General features: G+C 33.1%; 2 protein-coding genes across 6 annotated transcripts; one reads left to right on the forward strand and one right to left on the reverse strand.

Annotated features, from left to right (window-relative positions):
- The first annotated feature begins 10045 nt into the window (after positions 1-10045).
- LOC147402969 (transcription factor bHLH81-like) lies at positions 10046-12830 on the forward strand. Of its 4 annotated transcripts, none has more exons than XM_086438395.1 (5): positions 10049-10539; positions 11453-11575; positions 11894-11959; positions 12122-12193; positions 12297-12830. In XM_086438395.1, exons 1-5 carry the CDS (start codon positions 10144-10146, stop codon positions 12342-12344), a joined length of 705 nt encoding a protein of 234 aa, XP_086294521.1. In that variant the 5' UTR covers positions 10049-10143; the 3' UTR covers positions 12345-12830. The 4 variants fall into 4 exon arrangements, with proteins under 4 accessions (XP_086294523.1, XP_086294521.1, XP_086294524.1 ...); XM_086438396.1 differs by having other exon boundaries at positions 10053-10539; positions 12125-12193; XM_086438397.1 differs by lacking the exon at positions 11453-11575 and having other exon boundaries at positions 10046-10539.
- A 2368-nt stretch (positions 12831-15198) lies between these two features.
- Positions 15199-20977, reverse strand: LOC147402970 (transmembrane 9 superfamily member 1-like). Of its 2 annotated transcripts, none has more exons than XM_086438393.1 (12): positions 20564-20977; positions 19175-19367; positions 18984-19088; positions 18779-18796; positions 18584-18681; positions 18337-18489; positions 17920-18066; positions 17612-17778; positions 17293-17387; positions 16770-17143; positions 15782-16055; positions 15199-15660 (listed from the first exon to the last, which is right to left on the reverse strand). In XM_086438393.1, the coding sequence occupies exons 1-12, from the start codon at positions 20663-20665 to the stop codon at positions 15593-15595; spliced, it is 1794 nt and encodes a 597-aa protein (XP_086294519.1). In that variant the 5' UTR covers positions 20666-20977; the 3' UTR covers positions 15199-15592. The 2 variants fall into 2 exon arrangements, with proteins under 2 accessions (XP_086294519.1, XP_086294520.1); XM_086438394.1 differs by having other exon boundaries at positions 17932-18066; positions 20564-20966.
- Between the last annotated feature and the right edge of the window lie 4682 nt (positions 20978-25659).

Consider the following 25659-nt stretch of genomic DNA (forward strand, 5'->3'; position numbering starts at 1 on the left):
TGGGCAATATAATACCTCTTATTTATTTATTTATTTATTTTTATTTTATGAATAAATTCGAATTCTATACACAACCTTAAAACTGTTTTGCAATGTGTCAAACCAACTAAGCCCTAATGTCAATAAAGGGATAATATAGTGCTTTGTTAACTTATTTATTGAGGGATATTGTGTATATTTCAATTCTTTTCTTAGGATGAGAAGAACGTTTAGTTTCTAACCTAATGGTTAATCTTTCATTAGAACATTCGAGAGTCATTTTAAAAATAATATATATAATATCAGGGTTGAAGTCTAGACATATGGATCTCTTTTTCAAGTACGTGCAATGCCCATACATCACATACACCAGATAAGTGAGGAAACACCCTCATGAGTGGCCCCGAGAAAATATTACTTATATTGGATATCGAACATAAATTATATTTAAAAAATAATATACGACTCATGATCCACATAGCTAAATATATATCTTGATGATACTTATTTTTGTAATAATCCTCAAATGTAGATGATATATATAATTCAAATTTTTTATTAAAAAAATAAAAAACATTTTTTTTTCATAAATATAATTATGTTATTCTCGGATAACATTAAACCAATCAAACACAAGATTAGAAAGGAGATTTTAATAAAATGGAATGGCAGATAAACACGTGAGGACCCACCCACGTGAACAATCTGATTTGATCATCAACTTATATGATCTGCGGTGAAAAAATAATTGCACGTGCAGCAAGAATAAAGACATCGATAATACCAATTTGAACGTGCGAGATCTAGTGTGGGTTAAAAATATGCTACGTGGCAGCTTATAGTAGCTCTCTTTATTTTTCTATTATTATAATAGAGGAGGACATGTTCACAAGTTTGTCGGTGGGCGTGTGCTTGTCACGAGCCATAATGAATTCTGGTCCACATTTTATAAAGAAGAAGTCCAGTCTATAGTTTCTAGTTACCTACCCGACACGTTCATCTCTTTCTTTCTTGTCTTTGAATCTTGCCTTCTCACGTGTAATTATCTCAGCCGTTAGTTCAACAATTATAATATCCAACGATGTTGGGCACAAAACCATCCAATGATTAATGAATAATGATTTTCTAACTAGAAAATCTTCACTGGGTCAATACTCGGCTGACGTGCTAAGGACACCGAATCATAAATCTGTTTTCTTGGTATATTTATGTATCCCAAGGATATAGATCCATGATTTCATATCCATAACACATTAGTCGAGTATTGATCGAGTGATGACTTTCTAGTTAGAAAATCAGTACTCATGATTAATATATTTATGCCACATGGGATGCAAAAGTGTCCAGTGACGTTGGAGTCTTGAAGAGCACAAATCCTTCAAATTTTGACTCGTTTAAGAGAACTTGAGGTCCATATTTGTTTATTGGTAGGAAATTCGTTTTCAAGGGAATACGAATTTGTTGGGGAAATGGACATAAGAAAATGATTTCTTGAGTTTTGATTGCACGATGGAAAATATCAAAAAGAGAGTCTTCAGATTGAAATTGAGGATAAAAAATGAACCCTACAAACAAACACATGATAGATTTAAGGATGTTAATTACATAAATGGATGATAAAAAATATCCGGACATAACGTTATTTTCAAAAGCAATGGAATAATCTCGCCCTTTTAATTTTTTAATTAAAAGTTAACCTATCAATGTTGGGTGTAGTGATCAAAATCTCTCTTTAAAAAGAGAGAGGTCTCAAGTTCAAATCCCCTCATTGATCACCCATAAGAATTTATCCCGACTTACTTGATATGTGTAGCTTGTGGAGTATTACATGTATTTGAGGGATTTGAACGAGATATGGTGCTCTAAGAAATTAGTTGTTTCACCGTGTTAGTCGATCCTACAGGTTTAAACATTCTCATCAGAAATAAATAAATAAATAACACATAAAAAATATAAATTAATACTAATAGAAGATAACATGAAGAAATTCTAATGAGGTTGGTCTGGACACGTATAATAAAAACTAATAACACTATTTGACAAAAGTGTATTTAAACAAGTTGACAGTATTAAAAAAGACAAAAGAAATACTTAAAATGGTATTAATTAATAGTAAAAAGGAATCAAAGACACATAACTTAACAAAAAGACATGTCATTAAATAGTAGGACCAGCAACAAAAAGCATGTTTTGTGTGTGGGTGTGTGTGTTTTCCATCACAATATTTAAATAAAAACTTAAGATGATGAATTATAAAACAAAAACACGTTAGTTCATTCTTAAAAAAAAATAATAATAATAATAATAATAATAATAATTTCAAAACTAAAACATTAATATTCAAACTTTAAAATAATTGAAAATCCCTTTATTTTTCTTTCTAAAATCTGTCATCTTCAATCTCTTCCAAATCCTTTATCCTGAGATTTGAAGAAAATGGAATTTTGGGTGAAAATAAATAAAGTGTTTTTGGCTAGAGATCATAACCAGGGCACTTTTGTAATCTTCAATTAGTTTCTCATTGAAGACCTGAGTCAAGGGATGTCTCATCATTTTGAAAACCAAGGGTATATTACTAATTTTCACAAAAATACAGAGGGGTACATAGAAAGTACACAAAAACCTCTGGATTTATCTCCTACCAAACTCAAGCTGTCAAGCATTTGAAACGTTCCTTCACACTCCAACTAGACTTCCACTCAAAAAAACAAAACCCTCGTCTCAATGCCGTAGAAGCACTTCCATTGTGCGCATTTCTATAAAAATTGTGGTATCAAAATTTGTCCATTGGTGAGTGTTTGGGAGGTTCTTTTTGGGAAACATCTTTGGACATTTTGAGAATTATATTGAAAATCTAATATTTCTTTGTCATTGATTTGATGTTGTAAATACATTTTTGAGGTATATTTTAGTCATTAATATAATTAAAAAACACATAATCATTCAAAAATTTTAAAAAATTCAAGTAATATCAACTTCTTACAAATGTTGGAAGTAGGAAATTAGTCTAAGACAGCTTCTCACTTCTGTCAATTTTCAATTTCAACATTCGACGAGAAACACTTATTAGATTTGTTGTGAAGTGCTCTTGCGCACCAAAAACGTCATTTGAATTATTAACTTTGCAAATAAGCATCTACCGTATGCAAGCTTCCTCGAAGAATTGGACGATGTCGATAAAGAAAATTTGTAAAGAAGTGAATTTTTTGTGACGATCACTTTATGTCATTTGAGTCGATGGTATATTTTTTTGTTTATAATACATTATCTTCATCATAAAAGAAAAAAAGAAAACAAGATTGAGGGAGGTCCCCTCCCTTTATATGGTTGTTCTTATTTGGAAGGGGGAAATGGTGGCTTCTACACACATTATAGGTGGCAGTTTTTTATTTGGATTTTCTAATATTTATTGGAATCCGAGGATTTGGGTGAGTCCCTTGCCTCAAAAATCAAGATTCCATCTTTTTGAACCTTTGGCAAAAAGGTGAAGATGAGGTCGAATAGGTTAAAAAAATCGAAAAGCTTGAAGATGAAATTTTAAAAGAAACAGTAAAGGGGTTTTTCACCAAGATTGAAAATGAGGGCATTTAAGTCATCTTCAACTAGTCTCTTATAGAAGACCCAATGTTAAGGTCAATTAGAAAAGTAGATGTGTCATATATTCACCAAAATTCTATTATGTGAAATTCTTTCCTTGCTAACATAGGAAGATTTTGAGTCTTACTAAGGATTATTTTGCTCAAATGGATTACCACTTTAGAAATCCAACACGACAACCATCTAAGTTTCATCGAAAAATTCAGGAAAAAAAAATATATATTTTGAATTAGATCCAAGATTTTGAAAATGGATGACTATCGAACTTCTACATAACTCCCAAACTTAAAATAAATTTTAAAAGTAAAATTTTTTTTATTTATTTATAATTTTTTCAAAATTCAATCCTCTACAACCCTCTAAACATGGGATATGTTTTTGAATGAAAGAGGTGAGTCCAGGAACCTTACTAAGGGTGAAATCGTTATTGATTTATTTAGCAAGACTAGGGGGACCCACCCCACTCGACACACACACCACCACGGGATGATTCTACATATATATATTTTTGAATCTCGAGGAAGATCCAATGATCTAGACTTTGGAACTTGGTCCACCCAAGCCGACAATAGGTCTGGCTACTTTTCCATCCGTGAGGTTTCTGAGTTTTGCCATTTATGGCTTGTTAGACTGTTTTGATAGAAATAGGAGGGGACCACACGCATGCGTAACATCTCCACTATCTCTTATCCTCCTCTTCACAGCCCACACTATGACATTGATCAAAAGGAGTAGATACTCCCATGACTAACACGCCATGAGACGTGGCCCACTAATTTATCAATTAGAAATGTCAAGTGGGCCATTCTCGCATGAATTATCAATAAAAATATTTATGAGAAAATCTTTATAATTAAAAAAAACATTCTGACATTAATAATCAAGAAAATTTTACTTAATAATAATTAGTTTAAAAGAGAAATTTTTTTCATTTTAAGTCATTTTTTCTTATATAATGTTAGAGTGGACTCAACTCAGTTTAGATCATCCAACATGATCTCTACTTTAGTCTTACATTAACATAAAAAATTAGAGTTATAAATAGATTTAATTTAACTTTTATTTAATAATTATTAACCTTTTCTTTTAATTATCCTCTAACAAGCTAAATACCTAGTTATCTCTCTATCATGGGTTTGTCATGTATCCATCGTGGTTCAAGCATCAATGTATTATAATTCTTATTGTTTTTAGTTTTCTACTTTTTAAATTACAGATTCACAAATAAGATAATTGAGTATGATTCCAATCAAATATTGAGACCAATGATTGATTTTGATTCCATCAAAATCGATTAATTAAAAATCACTTTAATAGTCATATCTTATGAAGTTAGTGTTGTGAGCACCCTCTCTACCTAAGGAAATATATAAGAGCCGTGATGGTCTGACGTCCACCTCTAACATAGGTCCCTTTGCCTCAAGATACAATAAGAAAAAGATTTATGATTTTATATATCTCGAGATAAGTTGTAGGAAAAATTACTCCAACACCAAAGCAAGATGATTTGATTTGTGTAGGGGTGGATTTACATCGCGGGCAATAACGATAACTGCCCCCACAATTTTATTTTATTTTTAATTTATTAGGATTTATGCATTATTAGGGTTGATAGTAGAATAGGGAGAAAGAATTGTTGCTTTTTGTGCCCCTTTTTTTTTTTTTTTAATTTATAATTATCCTAGCTGCCCCCACCAAAAAAATCCTAGGATTTGTGTTGAATAAAAACTTAACAGTATAGATTTGACTTATAAAGTATCTATATTTACATTCTTAAAGAAGTGCTATTCAAAAGAAAATGAATAATTTATTAATCAAATCAATTTTATTATATTTTCCGGTCGGACCACCGGTTCGGTAACCCTTTATTACATTACAGTCATCCATCAGTACATTAAATGTCGAAATAATAATAAAATATAAATATAAATTTCTTGGACGAAAAGGGTACAAAAGTACCGTTATTTTTTCAATTGTATCTAAGAGAGACAAAGAGGGCACTTCGGGGAACATAATTGGTTTTTCTTGTACTTTTGAGTTTTTTTTTTGCTTTTTGTGGTAAATTTAGAAGTACAGCAGTGGATCCACTAAGATCTATTATCTCCAAAAACAAATCTAAAAGCTGGCAAGATGTAGACCTCCACCAATTAGAGGTGATAATAGGGACCACAACTGGGCTTTAACACCAATTGTAGAGTATTACAAGATTGTTTGTGTGTATAATAAGGTTCATCACCCTCAATACACCCTATCCATCATGATATTAAAAAAACCATTATATATTGAATAATAATTTTCGGACGCTCCCCTCAACATAAAACGACAGAGACAATACCGCTTCGAGATTTATTGGGAATTTGTCATTTGTTAAGAGAGTGCGAAACTCACCAGTCATGCCATGGTGGCCTAGGCCATTTCAATGGGTTGGTTTTGATTTGATTTCTAGAAGAATCAAAATTGAAGCCATTAAATTTTCTCGGTTATAGTTATCAAATTAATGGAATTAGAATCTGAACAGTAAAAAAAATTTCTTCTCAAATGGTTGCGATTTTCGATTGCTATCATTATTTATTAGTTCTAATTCTCAATTGGTTTGGTTCCTAGAGATCCAGTTCTAATTATTTTAATAAAAAGAGATTTTTTTAAAAAATTTATCGATTTAATTCGATTTTGATTAAATAACTATTAATTGACATCTATATAAAGCATGATTGTTTGCTCAGAGACCAACACCGTTTTGGCATGTACTGTTGATGACGTGAGTAATAAGAAGAAAATTTCTCTCTCCTACCCACACATGTATTGTCCAGAAATCTTTATTTTTAGATTTCAAATCTTAAAAAATATTGTGAGATTTACATAAATTATCATATTGACAATCAAACACCATAATCATCTAGATTTTGATGCAAAACTTCATGAAAAAAAAGGAAAAATAAAATAATATTCGAGTTTGATCAATAGTATTGAAAATGGACAGCTATCGAGCACTTAAATTTAAAATTAAAATACAATAGTGAAAAATATTTTTTTTTTTTTCAATTTATAGAATTTCTTCCTCTACAACACTTTTGTATTGGGTCATATTTTTAAATGTGACAAGATGATCTTATTAAGAAATTTTGATTTTTTACTATGAACAGGAGAGAAATATTCTTTTATTAGTGCTTACGTCATCATCATCACATGTCAAAACATTGTTAGTCTGTGAGCAAACAATCACTCTCTCTACATGACACCACTAAAGATTGATAGATGAGCGTATGAAGAATGTAGGTTCTATAAATAACTGTTTGTATCTTCTCTCAGATTTGGTCTTCTCGATCCTTGCCTTTTCAATGAAGTATTTTAACTTATTAAAAAAAAACCGTAGGCTCTGTAGATTAGAACAAAATTGGTGCATAGGCCATCGATGATTGATGCTTGGTGGTGAAAAAGGCCTTAGGTCATCATGTGCCATCCCGTGAATGGGTGACAAGTGAGTTTGGGTTGAGAGATCTATTCATGAAGCAAGAATTTGCAAAGGGGAAAATATTTTAATTAAAATTAAAACAAGGAGATTGAGTGGCATTTTGTGCATGACCTACTCATCAAAGTCATTCTATGCCTCCACTTTATCTAACTCCTCTAATCAAGTTGTTGATGTCTTCACTCAACCAGTCTGCGTTAAAGGCACTCCAATTCTTAGTAAGAGTGCTCGTAATATATGTCAATATTTTTGTCTTATATGAATTAAAAAATTTAGAATAGATTAATTTTTCGTGAGGATGGTCTCTATGATGAGGAGATCATTCTTACAAAAAATCTGCTCATTTTGAAATTTCAAACCCCACCAAAATAAGTTTAAGAATTGTGGATCGTTCATATTTTTGTAAATCACTTTTAATGGTGCTAGAAATTTTTAAAATAGACTGATTTTTGATGAGAAATATCTTTCCACCATAGAAGTCATCCTCATAAAAAATCAGTTCATTCCAAAATTTCTAACATAAGACAGCAAACTTCGATTGTGACGTGGATGCCTTTAACACGCGTCTTAAATCCCAGAGAAGACCAAGATGACTCGCAGCAAGTCATCTTTGTCTTGTAAAGATCAATCTAATATTTTGAAAATATTGTAAAGATAAATGATTTTTAAGAAATTAAATGTTTATATGATTAAAAAAATTGAGATTTTGAGATTGACCATTTATTAATCTAGTTAGGACAACAAAACATATATAAGCTTGTTTAAAACTAAAATATATATATATATATATATATATATATATATATATATATATATATTTGTCCAATTTCTTTAAGTTCACTATTCTCAACCCTAGGTTCATATAACATAAACCTACGAATCACTGTTTTAAAACTCGAAAACTAGACTGACTCAGTACCAACTAAGTCGAGTCAAGTTGATGGTTCACACAAATCGACTAGGAAAAGTCAAAATACATTATATTAAAGTCATAAATATTCGAAAATATTAAAATGTTTTTAAAAATAAACACAAAAGTATAAAGTATATATAGCAGCAAAACTCAGTTGAGTTTCTGACCTGACTCAGTACACTTTTAAGTTGCCTCCAACAAGCTGATTATAATTTTCCAAGTTTGACTCGGCAAACTAGTTCCATTGAGTTGTGGGCACAAAAATCAAAATCCAATTCAGTCAAGTTGACTCAGTCGAGTTTGGACAAGTTTTAAAACAATGGATAGAACCAACCAATTTATTAGCTGTGACACTTCTCCATCAATGATTGGTTGAACTTGAAGGTGACAAACATGATCTATATCCTCCAATAAATTCAACATCAGTGGGGACAACCGGACAACTCGGGCTTGACTTTTATAGTTTATGGCCACACCGTTATGGAATGAATGAAATTAGCCACCAAACGCACTTTAAGGCTCTCCTTAAAATCTGTTTTTTTTTTAAGGAAAATGCTGGACTGCCACAAACGGATACTCAAAGGTGTCAAAAATGATGTGGTGGCACGCACATAATTGTAGATGTTTTTTACTCGTATCGTGCAGAAAAGCATCGAAAGTAATGAGCGTGACACCACATCATTTTGTCACTTTTGTGTCTCGGTTCGTGTCACCCCAACACGACTCTTTTTTTAATTCCTTCTTCGTGTGATGGATTATGTTAAACATCATGAATCATGATGCTGGGGTGATATAGAATTTATTGTGATTCTCACAATTCTGACATGAAAATGTGCACATAACCGTAGATGTGTTTCCTTTCTATACTAATAAAAATCATCTATAGTTATGTGCGCACCACCTCGTTAGAATTGTGAGAATCACAATAAATCTTGTGTCACCCTAGCACGACTCTACAGTGAATTGTCACGGGAAATGTTGCCTTGTAGTTGACAACTTATCTCCCAATAATAGTTTTAACTTTTTTCTTAATATATAAAAATTTATTATTATTTTAAAATGACATGCAAAGAGTCCAAATAGGAAAAACAGAAGAAATCATAGCTAATGCCTATTTTTGATGTGGTACTATTACAATCGCACACGTTGAGATAACTTATTGTGCAACATTTAAAAGCTTCGACCTGCAAATAAGTATTGAGAAATCCAAACACACACGTGTACAAAGCAACACATGAAGGCAATAGTTATATAGCAACCCCATGGATAATTTTATTAAAACACGACAACATGGGATATAAAGTCTTGATATAAGACGACTCGTATGTTCATAATACGTAGTTTGCATGTTGGCTTAGATATATGCTAATGATGTGTTTGGTGAAGATTGAAAGAGGTTAATAAAAAATTATTAAAATACCCTTATCTTCAATTTATATGGTATTTTGGTTATTCTAGGCTTTGACATCAATGTGAAGATGTACAACTAAAATAGGAGGAAAATCACAATTTCTAATATCGTAGGGTTTTCTATATTCCTTTTAAGGATGAGATTAGTTCCTATAGTTGCATGCCCTAATTCCATAAAAGTTTTCCAATTTACAATAAAATACATTAAACGATTACTTAATTTTTAACACATAATTAAAGGGAGCAAAACCTTGCTAATAGTTTTACTATTGAGTATTAATGCAATTGTTATTTGAAAAAAAAAAATATTAATACAAGCCATGATCATGATAAACAATTTTTTGTTTTTTGAAATTAATCTAAAATTGGTTATGGATAAGTTTTTAAGTAATCATCCTTTAAAACTTTCATCCATCTCAAACGTGAGTTTATGCTCTGTTTCAAACCACTTTTGAGGTAAAATTTAAAACAAATTAATTAAAGAAAGGAACCCGACCACCCAACCGCCAAGCACACGGGTGGTGGTTAATATCAATTGTGAAAACTTCTTCTCTCCTCTGTCTGTGGAGACACCAATATCTTCCAGATTGCAACAAATAAAAACTTGGTGTCAATCACTTAAAAGCTTTCCAAGGTTCTAGAGCAAAGGACTTCCATGTAAAAGTCAAAAAAAAAAAAAAAAAAAACCAAACAAACACCAATAACAAGGCTAGTGTGTGTGAGACCGAGATATATATATAGAGGGAGTTCACCCAGCAAAAAACACACACATCTGATGCAGAATCAACAGCAGCAGCAACAACAACAGATGAGTTGTGGAGGAGGTGTTGGTGTTGGTGGTGGTGGGTTGTCTCGATTTCGGTCAGCACCAGCGACATGGTTCGATAATCTACTTCAGGTCCAAGAAGATGAAGAACCACAAAACCAAAACCTCCCTCAACTACCCAATCTCAGAAACTCTGCTAGCTATGATCCCACCACGTTATTCGAATCCACAAACTTCACCAGGCACAACAGCTCTCCACCTGAACTTCTTGCTCATCTCACTTCATCTTCTACAACTCTTCCCTCTGATGGCTACTTCTCAAGCTCAGATTACGACTTACTCTCCATTCTAGACATCCCAACAACTAGTAAGAGATCCAGAGAATCAGAATCCACAATACAATCTGTAACAATCTTCTTAGCCCCTTTTAATAAATTCTCTGTTTTTTTTTTATTCTTTTTTTTTTCTTCTTTGTTTTTCAATTATTTAATGATTTTCAACCATTGGGTTGGTTCAAGAAAGAGCAGAGTTGTAGTTTTTAACCCTTTAAAAAAAATTCTCTATTTTTCTTTCTTTCTTTCTTTGAGTTTAACAATTGGGTTGGTTCAAGAAGGTTGAGCAGTCCTAGTTTTTTACCCTTCTAACAAACCCTTCTCTCCCCCCCACCCAAAAATATAAAAAAAATTCTTTCGTTGTTTTTCAATTATTGACTGATTTCAAACAATTGGGTTGGTCCTAGAAAGTTGAGCAGAGTTGTAGTTTTTAATACTTTTAACAAACTATGTTTTTTTTCCCTCACTCTTTTCTTTGTTTTTCAATTATGTACTGATTTTAAACGATTGGGTTAGTGCAAGAAAGTTGAGCAGAGTTCTAGTTTTTGATCCTTTAACAAACTCTGTTTTTTCCCCTAATTCTTTCCTTGTTTTTCAATTATTAACTGATTTTAAACAATTGGGTTGGTTCAAGAAAGTTGAGTAGAGTTCTAGTTTTTAACTCTTTCAACAAACTCTCTGTCTCCTTTATTTCTTTAATTGTTTTTCAGTCATTGACTGATTTTAAACAGTCGGGGGTTCAAGAAAGTTGAGCAGAGTTCTAGGTTTGAACCCTTTTAACAAACTCTTTGTTTTGTTGTTTAATTCTTTCTTCCTCTTTTATTTTTATATTTTATTTTGAATTATTGACTGATTTTAAGCAATTGGGTTGGTTGTAGAAATTTGAGTAAGAGTCCTAGTTTTTAACAATTTTATCTGTTTCCTTTAAATTATTTATTTATTTTTTCAATTATTGACTGATTTTCAACAATTGGTTTTGGTTCAAGAAAATTGAGCATAGCTCTGATTTTTCCAATATGGAGATGGATAATCTTTTTCCCGATTCTGTTCCTTGCCGAGTTCGTGCAAAGCGAGGCTGCGCAACTCATCCTCGCAGCATCGCAGAAAGGGTAAGTAAAGATTATTTATCTTCTTTGCAGCCTTGCAATTCAATAATTAAGTGTATGTGTAGTTTTATTAGATACCCCGATAGTGTCGTAAATTTATCACCCTTTCCTTTCTAATTTATGGTTTAAATGCTGTTCTTTGGTCTTTTGGGGTGTACGACTTGTGTCATGATTGATGTCTTGAATTCAATCGGTGATCATCGACACCAGGGAAAAGTATTGTACACTTATAGCCTAATTGGGGGGACTTAGATTTCGATCCATTGGGGGTGTTCGATAATAATACAGTTCTTTATACGTTTTTGTGGTTAACTGGATTAGGTTCGGAGGACTCGAATCAGTGATCGGATAAGGAAGCTCCAAGAACTTGTACCCAATATGGATAAGGTGATTTGCTAGATCAAAACACGAGCTATATTAGAAAATTTATCAAATTTAATCTGGATTTGATTTTAATTTCTTTACAATGCTGCTGAACTTTAGAGTATTAATTGTGTAATTTGGAAATGTCTTGTAATCTTGATTTTGCAATTGTGGGATTGTTACTAGCAGCAAACCAATACTGCAGACATGTTAGATGAAGCAGTTGAGTATGTCAAATATTTACAAAAACAGATTCAGGTACTCCTTCCATTAGTCAAAGATGAAATTTATGGGTAAAAATAAATAAATAAATAAATTTGGTAGATTTGTTGTTTGATTCCTCTGAACTGTTATTTTTCAGGAACTCTCTGAGCACCAAAAGAACTGCACATGCATAAGTAGAGATTAGTTCGAAGAAGACATATAACAATGGTGACTCACCTTTTAGTGTAATTGGGATCAGATCCACAGAGTTTCAAATCCCAATGTCTTCTATAAACAAAATGGGTACTATCTTCTCTTACAGTTATTACCACCCCGTGGAAGGTTTCTGTTCAAAAATGCAACTTGAAGTCATAAAGAGTCTTCCCGCCTTGCATGTATCTTCCTTCTACAGTATGCATGATGTCCATGGATTCCTTATTGAAGAATATTACCAGATTCATCTCTTCGAAGGTGGTCGCTACTCTGGTTATGAATGTAAATTATGTTTGCACACATTATCTCTAAAACTGACTTTAACACCAAATTTGTTCAATTATTTGATGCTCATGTTCTCTTTTGTGCATATGGAGATTATTACTTCATAAGATCACTGTTTACATATTGGGAATGTAGTTGATCGATAAAAATCTTAAGTGTATCAAGAAACATGCAGATTTTTTGTTGTTCTTAATCTGTTATTCTAGTCCTATCTCATTTATAGTTGGTGGAAGGTTTAACGAGAGAACTGTATTGAAAATGGCAGCGGTCGAGTTACCTTGCTTGAAACTCATCACATGTTTTTGTTAGTGGTTCCGTGGTCTTTTAACTACCATCTAGGGAACAAGACATGGCTATGTCAATATTAAGAAAATTAAATTTTATATAATCATATCAAAGGCCTTGTACCAAAATTTTGGGTTTGGGCTGAATGAACATAAAAATTTTGGGTTGGGACATAAAAACTGCCGAAATGATCAAAATTACAAATATCTGTTTTTTTGTGGTAAATGAAAATGTTTGTTACTGTTTTAAGTGTCGATTTTAACTATTAGAATAAAGCTGAAGTGGACTCAAGATTGTACCTCATATCGAACATACTGATGTGACAGTGCATAGGAAACCCAAAGATGCTTTTCATCGAGATATGAGTTTAAAAAGCATCTATGGTTCTTATACTTTCACGTCAGAATGTGCAATATGAGGTACAACGTTGAGAGAACGACTCTTTATTAACTATTAAGATAGATTAACTGCAGTAGAGTTATACATGCTGATTCAAGATTCCCACTTAAGGCCTCGTATGCTGATATACATATTCACCGATAGACACGGCTGTCAGATTCTTTTGGATAGGGTCACGGGAGCCCACCACAACACATGAAGACTTCTGACCCTTTATTTTTAAAAACATTCTAAATGAAGCTAAGTAAAAGGAGATTCCTCAACTTTCATTTGGAAAGCCTACACGGAGATTATCAAACCAGATCTTTGAAGCCTGTTTCAATCCATAACAAACACATACTTGGATTGTTGCACAAGATTTGTCTAAAACATGATACGTAAGTACTGTTTAGTAATTCTTTTTTCATTCATCTAGACAGAAGAAAGTTCTGAAAATCATTACTAGATACCTCAATTTTGTCGTTACAAAGTGAAGTACCCATTGTGGTACTTGGTTATTGTTAATTCATCTATTTAATTTGCATAGTAGGAGCAATTAGGATCATTGATCCTCCCAGAAATGCTGGTTCTCATGCCATCTTTTCTTTTCAGACCGTCGGGAGCTTTAAATCATTATTGCAAAAAAGAATAGATCCACGTATCTATTGATCGACCACAGATTCTAATCGAATCAATTATCTAATTATCAAACGTCAAGGAAAAGAATGATCAAATCTAGTCTGATAGCGGCACCGACAGTGGTGCATTTCACCATTAACTTTTTTGAGAGACAGATATGCTTTTTCTTAAAGTTGGTATTGCATTCAAACTTTCTCAAAAGCATCATAGAACAATGACGATTGGGAAGAAAAAATCTTCAATATCTTCTAAAAGGAGATGTTTATTCATCTGTTGGTCACACATTTCTGCGTTTGGAAAAGTTGGAAACGAATTGAATTTGACTTTCGAAGGTTGGATTCCTTTTTGTAATAATGAATTGAAGTCATTAATCAGGGACGTGAAATATTAATTACAAAGAACCATTATGAGTTGGGCTATCTTTACTAAAATTCCCTGATACAAAAACAAAAACACCATAGAGCACCGAATATTATAAAGATCAGATTCAGGCCTGGTAGTTCGCTATTTTGAGATTGAACAGATAATCAGCTAGATAGATCGAAACTAAACTTCATTTTCGTCAACAGAAAATGTTAAATATATATTATATATTGCCAAGGAACAAAGAAATCTTTCTATAATAGAAATTATATTCTTTACCAAGAATCTTATCATGAAAAGGGAACATTTCAAATTTTTGTATTCTACAATGGTCCCCGCTGGTTGAGGCCGCTAAAGAAAATTTCCAAGGGTATTTTTTTGTAATTTTACTAATATTATGAAAAATCCTTGTTATGTAGTCCCGGGCGTATATATTTATCTTACTTTGGTGAAAGGGGATAATCTGTAACTGCAAGTTTTCTCTTCATAGTGGAATCTATGTAATCCATGAAGTACCTCAATCTCGAGGGAACCACATAGAAAAAAAAATCTGTGTTTCTTCTATATGTGATTGCATCTTGTTTCTCTTCTCTTCTTCTCAATTGCTTCTGTTTATCTTAACATTTGTGTATCATGCACCACTGTAGACCAGTTGTAATAATAATTTAGCTCATGCACAGATAGTCACACTGAAAGCATCAGCATAAATTCTGCACTGTTACGCTGGTACAAAATGTATCTTATCAAATGCATCTGTCCAAATTGGTGTTGGGTTAAGGTTGGAACGGCTAACGCACAGTCAAGCATTCATGTCTCCCAGTATAAAGAACACATACTCAACTTATTTTTCATAGAAGTCCTTAAATACAACTATTCTTCATCTATTATCCCTTGACTTATCAAGAAACTCAGATCAAACCAGTATTAATAAAATGAAAAGAAAAAAAAAATTGAATGACTCAGTTACATGGGCCATCAATCTGTGGAGTGAAGAGAATTAGTCTACAACCTTGGTCCTAAGTAACAGAAAAGGAGAAATGAAAATTACAAGTAACGTACGAGGAATTTCAAGATTATATCGGTCCATGCAATCTAAATTAAGTAAAATAAGGATTTTTTTTTCACTTACATCTGGGGAAAAATACCATGTTCAGAAACAAAAAGGAAACCCCCCCATGGTTCCATCCGTAGACTTCGGTGGTGTATATCAGGTGACTAGTTTCTCAAACACTTTTGCCTCAACAATGAGAATTCATTAAGCAGTAAAAGTCTGTTTGCCGCTGCCCCTCACTAGTCACATTTGATGTTTCTGTAAATCCTCCTCACAAATAAAGTAGAACCCAGATAACCAACAGCCCCTGATAATTTACAGTGAGAGAGATACAGATGAATTTTAAGCAGACAAATACAAATTCACCAAAAAAAGTGAATAATAAAGAACTAAGCAGAAAAATACATGAACATATTGTAAAAACTCACCACACAGGATTCCTAGACCAAAACACAACATCAGTGTGTATCCAAAATAAAAGCTAGTCTGGAAGAAGCCTGACATCTTGGTCTTCTCGTGGTAGTAATAAACAGAGTAGAGGTACACATAGATAGCCGTCGACGCGGCAGAGAAGAATGAAGTCCATTGCCAATGATAGTTCTCGGCATTGAGCAAGAAATATGTGCCCACAATTGTAACACAAATGGTAACAATAATAAGAATCAGGAATACCAGTAACATAAATCCATAAACGTAGTACACCTGCGAAGCATGAACAACACACCAGAAGCATATTAGACCTACAGTAGTCCCAAATAGCATATGTGCACACTGAATGATTGCAAGTAACCCAATGTACAATGCAATACAATCACATTTGAGGTTCCTCCTAAAGTACAACTTAACAAAACTTGTTCTCACAGATGATTAGCTGAAGAGGATAAATCCATGGAGATTTTTAATGTTCACTTTTTCAAGCAATTGTATCAGGAAATTCCAATATGCTTTAAATTTTAATCAATTTATTGCAGATTTTCAAGGCATAGCACAGAGTTGGCAATATTTTCATCACGGTTAAATTTGAGAAGATATTAAAAATAGAGAGCTGCTATTGGCACCCCAACTTTTACTTATTACACTCCAATTAAAAATAAAGAAAACAAGTGAATAGTTGTGAATAAGTAAAAATTTGAGGTGCTAATAGAAGCTCTCTCATTTTCTTTTGGCCAGATTTCTATTTTTTGGGTTTGTGATTTTATATGAGCCTAATCATAATAGTACACAACTTCTGAATTGTTTGAAAGAGTGTTATAATGTTGAGATTATAATTTGAGCCAACCCGTTGTAATGTTTGGAGAGTGTTTTAAGAAATTGGGATGTAATAAGTAAAAGTTGGTGTGGCAATAGAATATCTCTAAAAAATATCATGAAAAATCTCAGAAAATTTTCTCAAGGCATTTGAATCATAATATTTACCTTGTAATTCCAGAAAGATGTGAAGACAAAATACATCTCAATGAATATGCTACCAAAGGGAAGCAGACCTCCCATCAATGAGACAATAGATGGTGTGAGATACCATTTCCTCTCGGGGATTGGACGAGGAATGGTCTTCACACGACACGGATTGTTTGGAGCACCACTCCAGTTTCTTCCAACAATGGTACCAAGAAGTGCGAGAGGGAATGAGATGAAAGCCCAAATGACAAACACCACCACCATTGTGCCAAAGGGAATAGCTGCTAGAGATCCGTAGAAGATAGCAATCGTATTCAGTATAAACCCAATCCCAAAGCACAAAAATGGGAAAAGTGATGCCGTGAGAATCATTGATTTTATCCAGTTTTTACCTGAACATAAAACAGAAAAGTAAGCTTAAGTTGAGATATCGGGGTGACAACAAAAGAAAGAACTTGAAAACTTAATGAAAGCCCTTGAATTCAAGACTATTGACATCAAAGAGAAGCAAAAGAGGCCAATTAATGGATAAAATACATACCACCATTGCGTGAGTAAAGCCCACCACTCACATATCCAGAAATGAATGATGTAAGAGCATAACATACAATAAAAGTAGTTATAATTGCTCCTCGCCTGAACCAATTAACAACATAACAGGTAATTAATTGACCAAACTAATGAGATCAAATAAAATAACACAAGGAAAAATGGCCTATCCATATTGAAATAATATCACTGGATACAAAATTTAAAATAAAAACAATTCTATACTTAGCAAGAAAGATGAAATAAACTACAATAAATTCAATTATATGCTTCAGGTCAGACAGTATTTCATAGCTAGTTGTCAAACATACCCGACGTATAGCATCCCAATTATTGCCAAAAGGATGACGAGAAGAACAAGCATTGTAAGCTGAGCACCAGTCCCAACAACTGCTGAAAGTAAAGCCAAATTGCGGGGAGGCCGAAAAACATCCCCATGGACTAGTTTCCAACCAGACTCTTCACTCGCATCTCTTTCCTGATAATTAAGTGTTGAAAATAGTTACCAACCTTTGGTCAGTTAGCATTTATTGAAAAGTGTTTCAAGATGAATGAGAAGATAATTAAGCAAAAGCCCAATAAGAAGAAAATGAGTAAAGGGAAATCAGGAAAAAAATACAGATGAAGTCACCAGTGTTTCTAGATCATCATCTTCTCGAGCATATTTTGCGTAGTCATTTCTAAGGGTTCGCATCAATATCATTGATACCAAGCCAGTGAGGAAAATAACCATCATGAATGAATTGAAAATGGAGAACCAATGAATCTGCAAAGAAAAAGACCAAATTTACAGATTTAATAAGATAAGTCTTAAATACAAGCATAAAATGTTATTTGCCAAAACATAGCAATACTACCAGTCCTAGTAAAGTTGATTTTGATGAAATCTGGTTTAACAAAGATTATGATAATATGCTACAACCAATGAAGTATGATTGTAAACAAACAGAGAGAGCAAATAAGGTGAACCTAGTTTTAAATAGCTAAAAGAATCGAGTTCTATTCATGAGAACGCATAAAGAGAACATGCCATCACCTGGTGTTCAAAGAAAGGGTAGTCCAAGTAAACATCAAAACGCCGTGCAAAAGTGATATTTGTTGGAATCCATTTTACAGAATATGTCATGGCTAATGTTTTCCCCACTTCCAAGGGTTTAGGGCTATCTTGAGTGAGATTAACATGAATAATCTGCAAAGAAGAAAAAAAAAAAAAATTCAATACCATAAACAGCTCTCCATAAAATCAATCACGCAATGTCCAAAGAACTTTGGAAGCCACAAACCTGATCTCCATTGTATTCAACAAGAATTTTTTTGTGTGTGTAAAGCAGATGTTTGCCGTTATCAATGTTTTTATCAGGATGCATTTCACCAACATAGCCTGATCAACAATGAGACAATTTACCCGTGCATAAGGAATATGATCAAACTATCTGAAAGGACTCAATTTGAAGAAGAAAAGTGACATGAATGCATACTCCATAGAGGAAGATCGTCTGGCAGTGCAATCAACATTTGCAGGAACAAAGAGAAGAAGAAAAAGGTAAAAGAATTAGCACCCCAAACAATATCACAGACAAACAGAACCTCCAACAGTAACCTCATGTTCAAATGTACAAGAACTTGTATATCATAAAAGGGGTGTGGTACTAGAAAGGACAAAATGAATAATGAACAACATACCGATGAAGAATTCGAACCAATATGTATTTTCAATTGCATCCTTGAACTGTTTAACCTTTGCAGTGTCCAGTTTAATTTCACATATGGGAAACTTGTCCACATTTTCTGCCCAAACATAAAAATTATATAGTCATTGTTTCTTAAACATAATTAAAGGATAAAACGAAGAATGTAACAAGGAGGCCACATACTCTGAAACTTTATTTTCATCTGGCTATCAATGAGTTCATTTCCACCCAGAACCTCACCGAGTCCACCCCACTTGTGAGCAACATCGTCAGATGGCTGGCAAAATGGAAGGCTGTAGTAGTTGTATGTTTCTTGAGGATTATTGTAAGGGCCAACTTTGTTTACCCAGAGAGTAACCGGATCTTCGGGATAATACTATGGATTGAAACCATGAAAGATGTTAACAAGATCGAAAAGGATAAATGTTAAACTTAGCATAAAAAATTGTTAAAGCTTGATAGAGAAAAGGCTCTAGTAAAGGCTTGGAATACTTAATTTAGTGAGGCGCCTGTTGTGCCTTCTATCATAAACAAGGAAAATAAGAAAGAAATTGATTATGATTTGAACTGATTTTGGCCAAAAAGATTCTAGTAGACAGGAAATCCGAGACAATTATTTAAAATTAAAATCTAGGTTGATCTAATGGTCACAAACTCATAGCATTTCTGAACCAAGTTCTCAATTGAAAATGGAATTAGACCACACCATGAACAACTTTCGTCAACATTAAAATGATGGCATATTAGATGGAGAATGCAGCTTTTGCTACTATATGGAAAATCATGGGCTCGGTAACTCAACAACCCGGGCTCAAGAAAAGCCTGAGGACCAACCAAGTGAAAGCTCAGAGTCCATACATATCAAGTGGAGTTATATAGCATTAACATTGGACTTTGTTTCATGAATTACTTTTGTTTTTAAGATTTATTTTAGTTGTGATGTAGGTGAAAGAACTTAATTTCATCAAGAAGAACATATTAGAGATATCGTAAAATAACTACAAAGGGGAAGAGTTGTTCACATCTTTTGTATTTGAATGAAACAATGTTTCTTTTTTTGATTAGAGATCCAAAAATAAATAGAAAGTCTGGAATATCAACCAAAATTATAAAAGAAACATTGTGTTAAAATATGATGCCTTAAGATGCATGTATCGAGCACACATAACTCATATAGGGATTTGTGGTTGAGGCAGCTCAGTTCTGAGCCCAAACGAACCTAGAGAAAATATTTCTACTACAACAACAACAAAAAAATACACAAATTTTCCTAGAAATAGAGTGGTTGCAAAGATCTACAAACAATCGATGCATCACAAAGAACTAAATGATGAAGGAATCTATAATGAGATCAGAGATTACATAAAGAAACAAATGTAGCCTAATTCAGATCTTACACCACACCAAACAGTCTTGAAATCGACATCAATTTAGAGATCCTCATTTGCCGAGAAATTAATAATTAAACAAATCAAGGATAACTATATGAATTCAGATAAATAACGAATGAAACAGAACATCTACAAAACATTTAGCTGATTAAAGATCTGAAGGTTAGAGCCTGAAATTTACCTTATGATCTGACTCAGCAGCAGATGCTGGGGAGACGATGAGGAGGAGGAAGAAGAGAGAGAAAGTGAAGCAGAGAGGCAAGGATCGTACGGTGGAAAGCATCGCAGTCACTATCGACGTTTGGATCTGCAAGTAAAATCCTCCCCTCTCTCTCTCTCTCCTCTCTCTCTCTCTCTCTGTTTCTTTTGGTGAGCTTCCTTTGCTGACTGACTTCGCCGTCAGCGTTCAGCCGAGAGAGAGACTGATTTCGCTCGCTCTTTTGAGATTTGCGAAGTGGTTGATTTGTGTTAAACTTCAGTTCTTCAAAAAGTTATTGAGGCGTTTTGACTTTTGACGCAATAAATGCTAAGCTGGACTTCAAGTCTTCCGCCTAAAGCCGGGTCCTTGCCATTAAATTGCCACGTGGCAGTTATAGTAAGCTCAGCAGAAACCTGACAAGTATTATGCGAGTCGTGTACTACTTCCATGGAAGGCTTTCCATTGCTGAATATTTGAGATACCCATGTCTACGCATGTTTTTTTGATAGATTAATATAAAATGATCAAAATATTCCATCTTCAACTTTTAATCAAAATCTTTTACTTATCTTCTCAAAATAATCAAAGTGTTTATTTTTTATTTTTTTAGAAGTAATAATTCATTAAGAAAAAAAAAGCAAGACCGGTCAAGGTGACCAACCAAGTAAGAAACTTTACAACAAAAGACTACTCAACAAATCCTTTCCCAATTACAGATAAAATCCTCAAAGAAGACCTCCCTAAATTTTTTACCATAAGGAAATAAGACTGAAGATAGACATGATTGTACCTTTACAATCATGCATTTTACCATCAAATGTACGAGTATATTTCTTTAATCAAATCCCCTAACAAATTGTGAATGGAGTAATACTCTACAACAACCTCTTTGGCCCTAGAAACAAGTATCCAAGCGAAGACCAAGAAGTGAAGAAATCTCATATTGTGTTAGGCAAACGAGTTGATACTCCAAACAACTTAAAGAAGGGAGCCCAAATCTCATGAGTGAACTTGCAATGGAGGAGAAGATGATTCGATGATTCTCAATAACTCAAGCAACAACTCGTCCCGCATGTTCCTCATCGCATTAAAGAGTCCACTGTTTGGATTCTTCCTAAAGTTGCAGTCAACGTAAAAAATACAATTTTTCTTGATACTTTTAGTCCCCAAATAACATTGTGGGGGAAGGAGCGTTCTCCAATATCACACAAAGAATAGTAAAAAGACTATACCAAGGACCTCCTCTCCTTGTTCACCATCCACGCTCTCTCATCCTCTTTCTCCATCTTTGGAATGATCGGTGTAATACAACAATTAACCTTCAAACCTCCTCCATCTCCCAATCACTAAAAGCTCACAGAAAATCAAAATCCCAAGTCTACTCTTCATCTATAAATCTTCAAAAAGTGGAATTGATAAATCTTTTTTCAAAGAAATGAAATACAGAGATGGGAATTCCTCCCTAAAGGGGGAAGATCCACACCAAATGTCCTCCTAAAATCTCACCCTATTAGCTTTCCTCACCTTGAATTTTGTTCTTACCTTGACTAAGAAAGCCTTAATCCATAGGTGTTTTTTTTTTTCCTCCAGATGTATATGAACATAAAATCCAACAATTGGGATTTAATATCAGAATAAGTATCTTAAGATATGTATTACTAGAATATGTATAAATGTCAACGATTCAATTTCATGTTTAAATGAACCCATATCATGTGTTTAGACATGTATCATTTTTCACAAGTAACTAAAACTTAGTCCTCAAAATAATTATGCATTTTGTCAAACTGATTGAATCAATTATTTTTTTTAATATTTATGATAACAATCTTACATCTGATTTGACAATTATCTTTTACAAAAATGGTCATCTTCTGTGTTGAAATTAGTATATTAATAATTTGATCAATTTACATTTATATCCTTGAGTTCGTTTTTTTTTCCCTTAGTTTTTACCTTTTATGATGGGGGTTCAAACTCATAGACTTGACTAATAGGGACAAGGCAACTAGCCACTTAAAGGACTATATCTAATCTAAATCTCTTGGGTACGTGCAATACCCCACAAATTATATATACCAGGTAAGCAGGGATAAATCTATGTAGGTGGCCAACAAAGGGTGTTTGAATTCAAGACCTCTCCATTTTTTTTCTTGAATTAAATGTGATTTGACAAAAATGAGATTTGAACTCAAGACCTCAATTTTTATTTTTTGGGGGGGAGGGAGAGCGAAATATCATGGATTTTTTGTTGTTGAAGACAAGGGCATTTAGGTCATTGTATCTTTGAGAAAAGGCCAAGGTCAACTGTTTCTCACATATTGACAAAAAGTTGGAGAAATCCATGTTAATATGAGTAAAAAGTATTTACGATTATATTTGCACCTCCACATCAGAAATGTGAGAATCGTAATAAATCCAATGTCACCCTAACATTATTGGATTTAGAAAGAGTCTTGTTAAGAGCATATGTTAAAGTGCAATACATATACTTTGATAATAGGATTTTGTATCAAAAATGACCTTGAAATATTTTTACTTTTACCAAAATTCCACTTAGATTCCAATTTCCAAAGTTTGTTAACATAATCCATTTATAAATACTCTCCTAAAGTTATAAAAAAAAAATTCCCTCCAATGCACTTCAAAAATTGAATTTTGTATCGAAAATGCCCTTAAAAAAATTTCTTTTTGCCAAATGACCCTCACATTCTAATTTTCAATGTGTATTTATTGCACTTTAACGTGTTTCTGTTAGGCCATACGTTCACAAATCCTTTATTGATTAACTTGTTTATTTTTGTAAGATTAGTGGGTTGCATTTAGAAGGCTAAGGTCGATTTTGGAAAGAGTAGGTTAAGGGTGAATATGTAAATAACCACTTGGGTTTGAGGTCGGGCCAGTAAAAAACTAATTATAATAAAGATACTTTATAGAGAAAAAGGAGTAATAAAGGGAAATGTATTTTACGGGGTAAGAAAAAAACACAGCATTACAGCAGTGATAGTTAGCAAAACAGGCGGCGGCGTCGAGATCAGTGTGTGAAGTGGAAATCAACGGTGGTGATGATGGAGATGATGAAGATGGGGTGGTGGAGAAGTAGGAGGAGACGCTTTATATTTCTCTTGCTGTGTTCTCCTCTTCTCCTTCCCTTTCTATGCGTCGCTTTCCCTTTTCTCTGCTTTGCAAATCTATTTTGTCGAAGAAGACCAAAAGAAAACCAGAAGAAGAATACGAACTCAATCAATCAAGATGGAGGAGATCATCAGGGGAACTCCATCGCCATCTCGATCGAAAACGAGGAAGAGAGCCAGGGTAGGGGGCTGTTGCAGAGATATCTCCAAGATCAACTTGATCTCGCCGTTAGATCTGTATACTACAATTGCGAAGATGATGAGTTTTGTGTTGTCGATTTTGATGCCGCAACTGCCCCTCTTTTGCCTTGATTCACCGATTCGACTCGTCAAGAAAAAAAATTCCTTTTTTTTTGTTTGTTTGTTTTCGAGTTTTTCTTTTCACCAGATTACAATGATGTCGAAGACGACAGTTAAGATGATACGAAGTTGTTGAGGTTTTATTTATTTTTGTTTCGTTCCGTCTGTGTGTGTGTGTGTGTGTGTTTTTTTTTTTTTTTTTTTAAGTTGTTCTAGGTGACATAGGGCTTTACTGCGATTCTCACATTTTCAGGCTTGGGGTAAGCACATAACCGTACATTGTTTATTCTGTAAAAAATCAATTATGTGTGCACCTCCACGTCATAAATGTGACAATCGCAGTAAATCTAACGTCACCAGCATTAGTGTTTATTTATTTATTTATAAGGAATTTTGACTTTTTTTTTTTTTAATGCAAATCTTTTCAGTAAGGAATTATTTGTTAAATTAGAATATATTGTTTTTAATTTTAAATTTAGACATGTTTTATTGCCACACCAATATACTTAGCACACAAATTCCTGTGAGATAAACAAAAAAAAATTTCCCAAGAAATGCTCAACTTATGACAAAATTTCGATTTCAGTACTCTATTCATTTTAATCCTCCAAACATATTTTTTCAGTGAATTTGTCACTTTTATAATCTTGTCATTTTTATAATCAACATATTTGCTGATAAATTATTACAATGTAAAAACTTTTCAAAGCATCATCAAGCACGTGGAAAAAAGAATTATTTTCATGTCGAGGACAAATTTCCTCTTCCTATAATTCTGCAGTCCGATTTAGAATTAGTATGATTCTCAACAAAACAAAAAAAAAATTCATTCTTTCCGAGAAATTCGCTAATCTTTAAAAAATAAAAAAAACATTAGAGCTTCCGTTAACATACGAACTTTTACTTATAACCCCCTAATCTATGTGTAGAGAATCCTTTAGATGTGTTGTAAGTTAAAGTTGGTGTACCAGTAGAATCTCTTATTATTTTATTTTCCTTTATATAGGGACCTTCTTAGTTAAAAAAATTCATGTTTTCCGAGAAATTTGCTAATCTTTAAAAAATTAAAAAACATTAGAGCTTCCGTTAACATACAAACTTTTACTTATACCACACCAATCTATATGTAGAGAATCCTTTAGATGTGTTGTAAGTTAAAGTTGGTGTGCCAGTAGAATCTCTTATTATTTTATTTTCATTTATCTATACCTTCTTAGTTAAAAAAATTCATGTTTTCCGAGAAATTCGCTAATCTTTAAAAAGTAAAACATTAGAACTTACGTTAACATACAAACTTTTACTTATAAAACACCAATCTATATGTAGAGAATCCTTTAGCTGTGTTGTAAGTTAAAGTTGGTGTGCCAGTAGAATCTCTTATTATTTTATTTTCATTTATATGGTTACCTTCTTAGTAGATTAATTGTTTCTTTCTTTCAGCAATCATCCGCTGCTGCCATTTTTTATCAAAATGTTTCTAACATTGTTTGGGCATAAAATGGGTAGGATTATGGATAAAAATATGGGTTTATGTCTCTTGACCTGATTCATACCTGGATTGGATACAGATTTACCCTTATATCCACCTAGAACCGAATGACATATTGATTTGAAAGTTATATTTTTAAGTTGCAGAAAATTATC

Source organism: Akebia trifoliata, chromosome 4 (genome assembly GCF_017979445.1).
Source record: "Akebia trifoliata isolate Shusen 1 chromosome 4, ASM1797944v1, whole genome shotgun sequence".
Lineage (NCBI taxonomy): Eukaryota > Viridiplantae > Streptophyta > Magnoliopsida > Ranunculales > Lardizabalaceae > Akebia > Akebia trifoliata.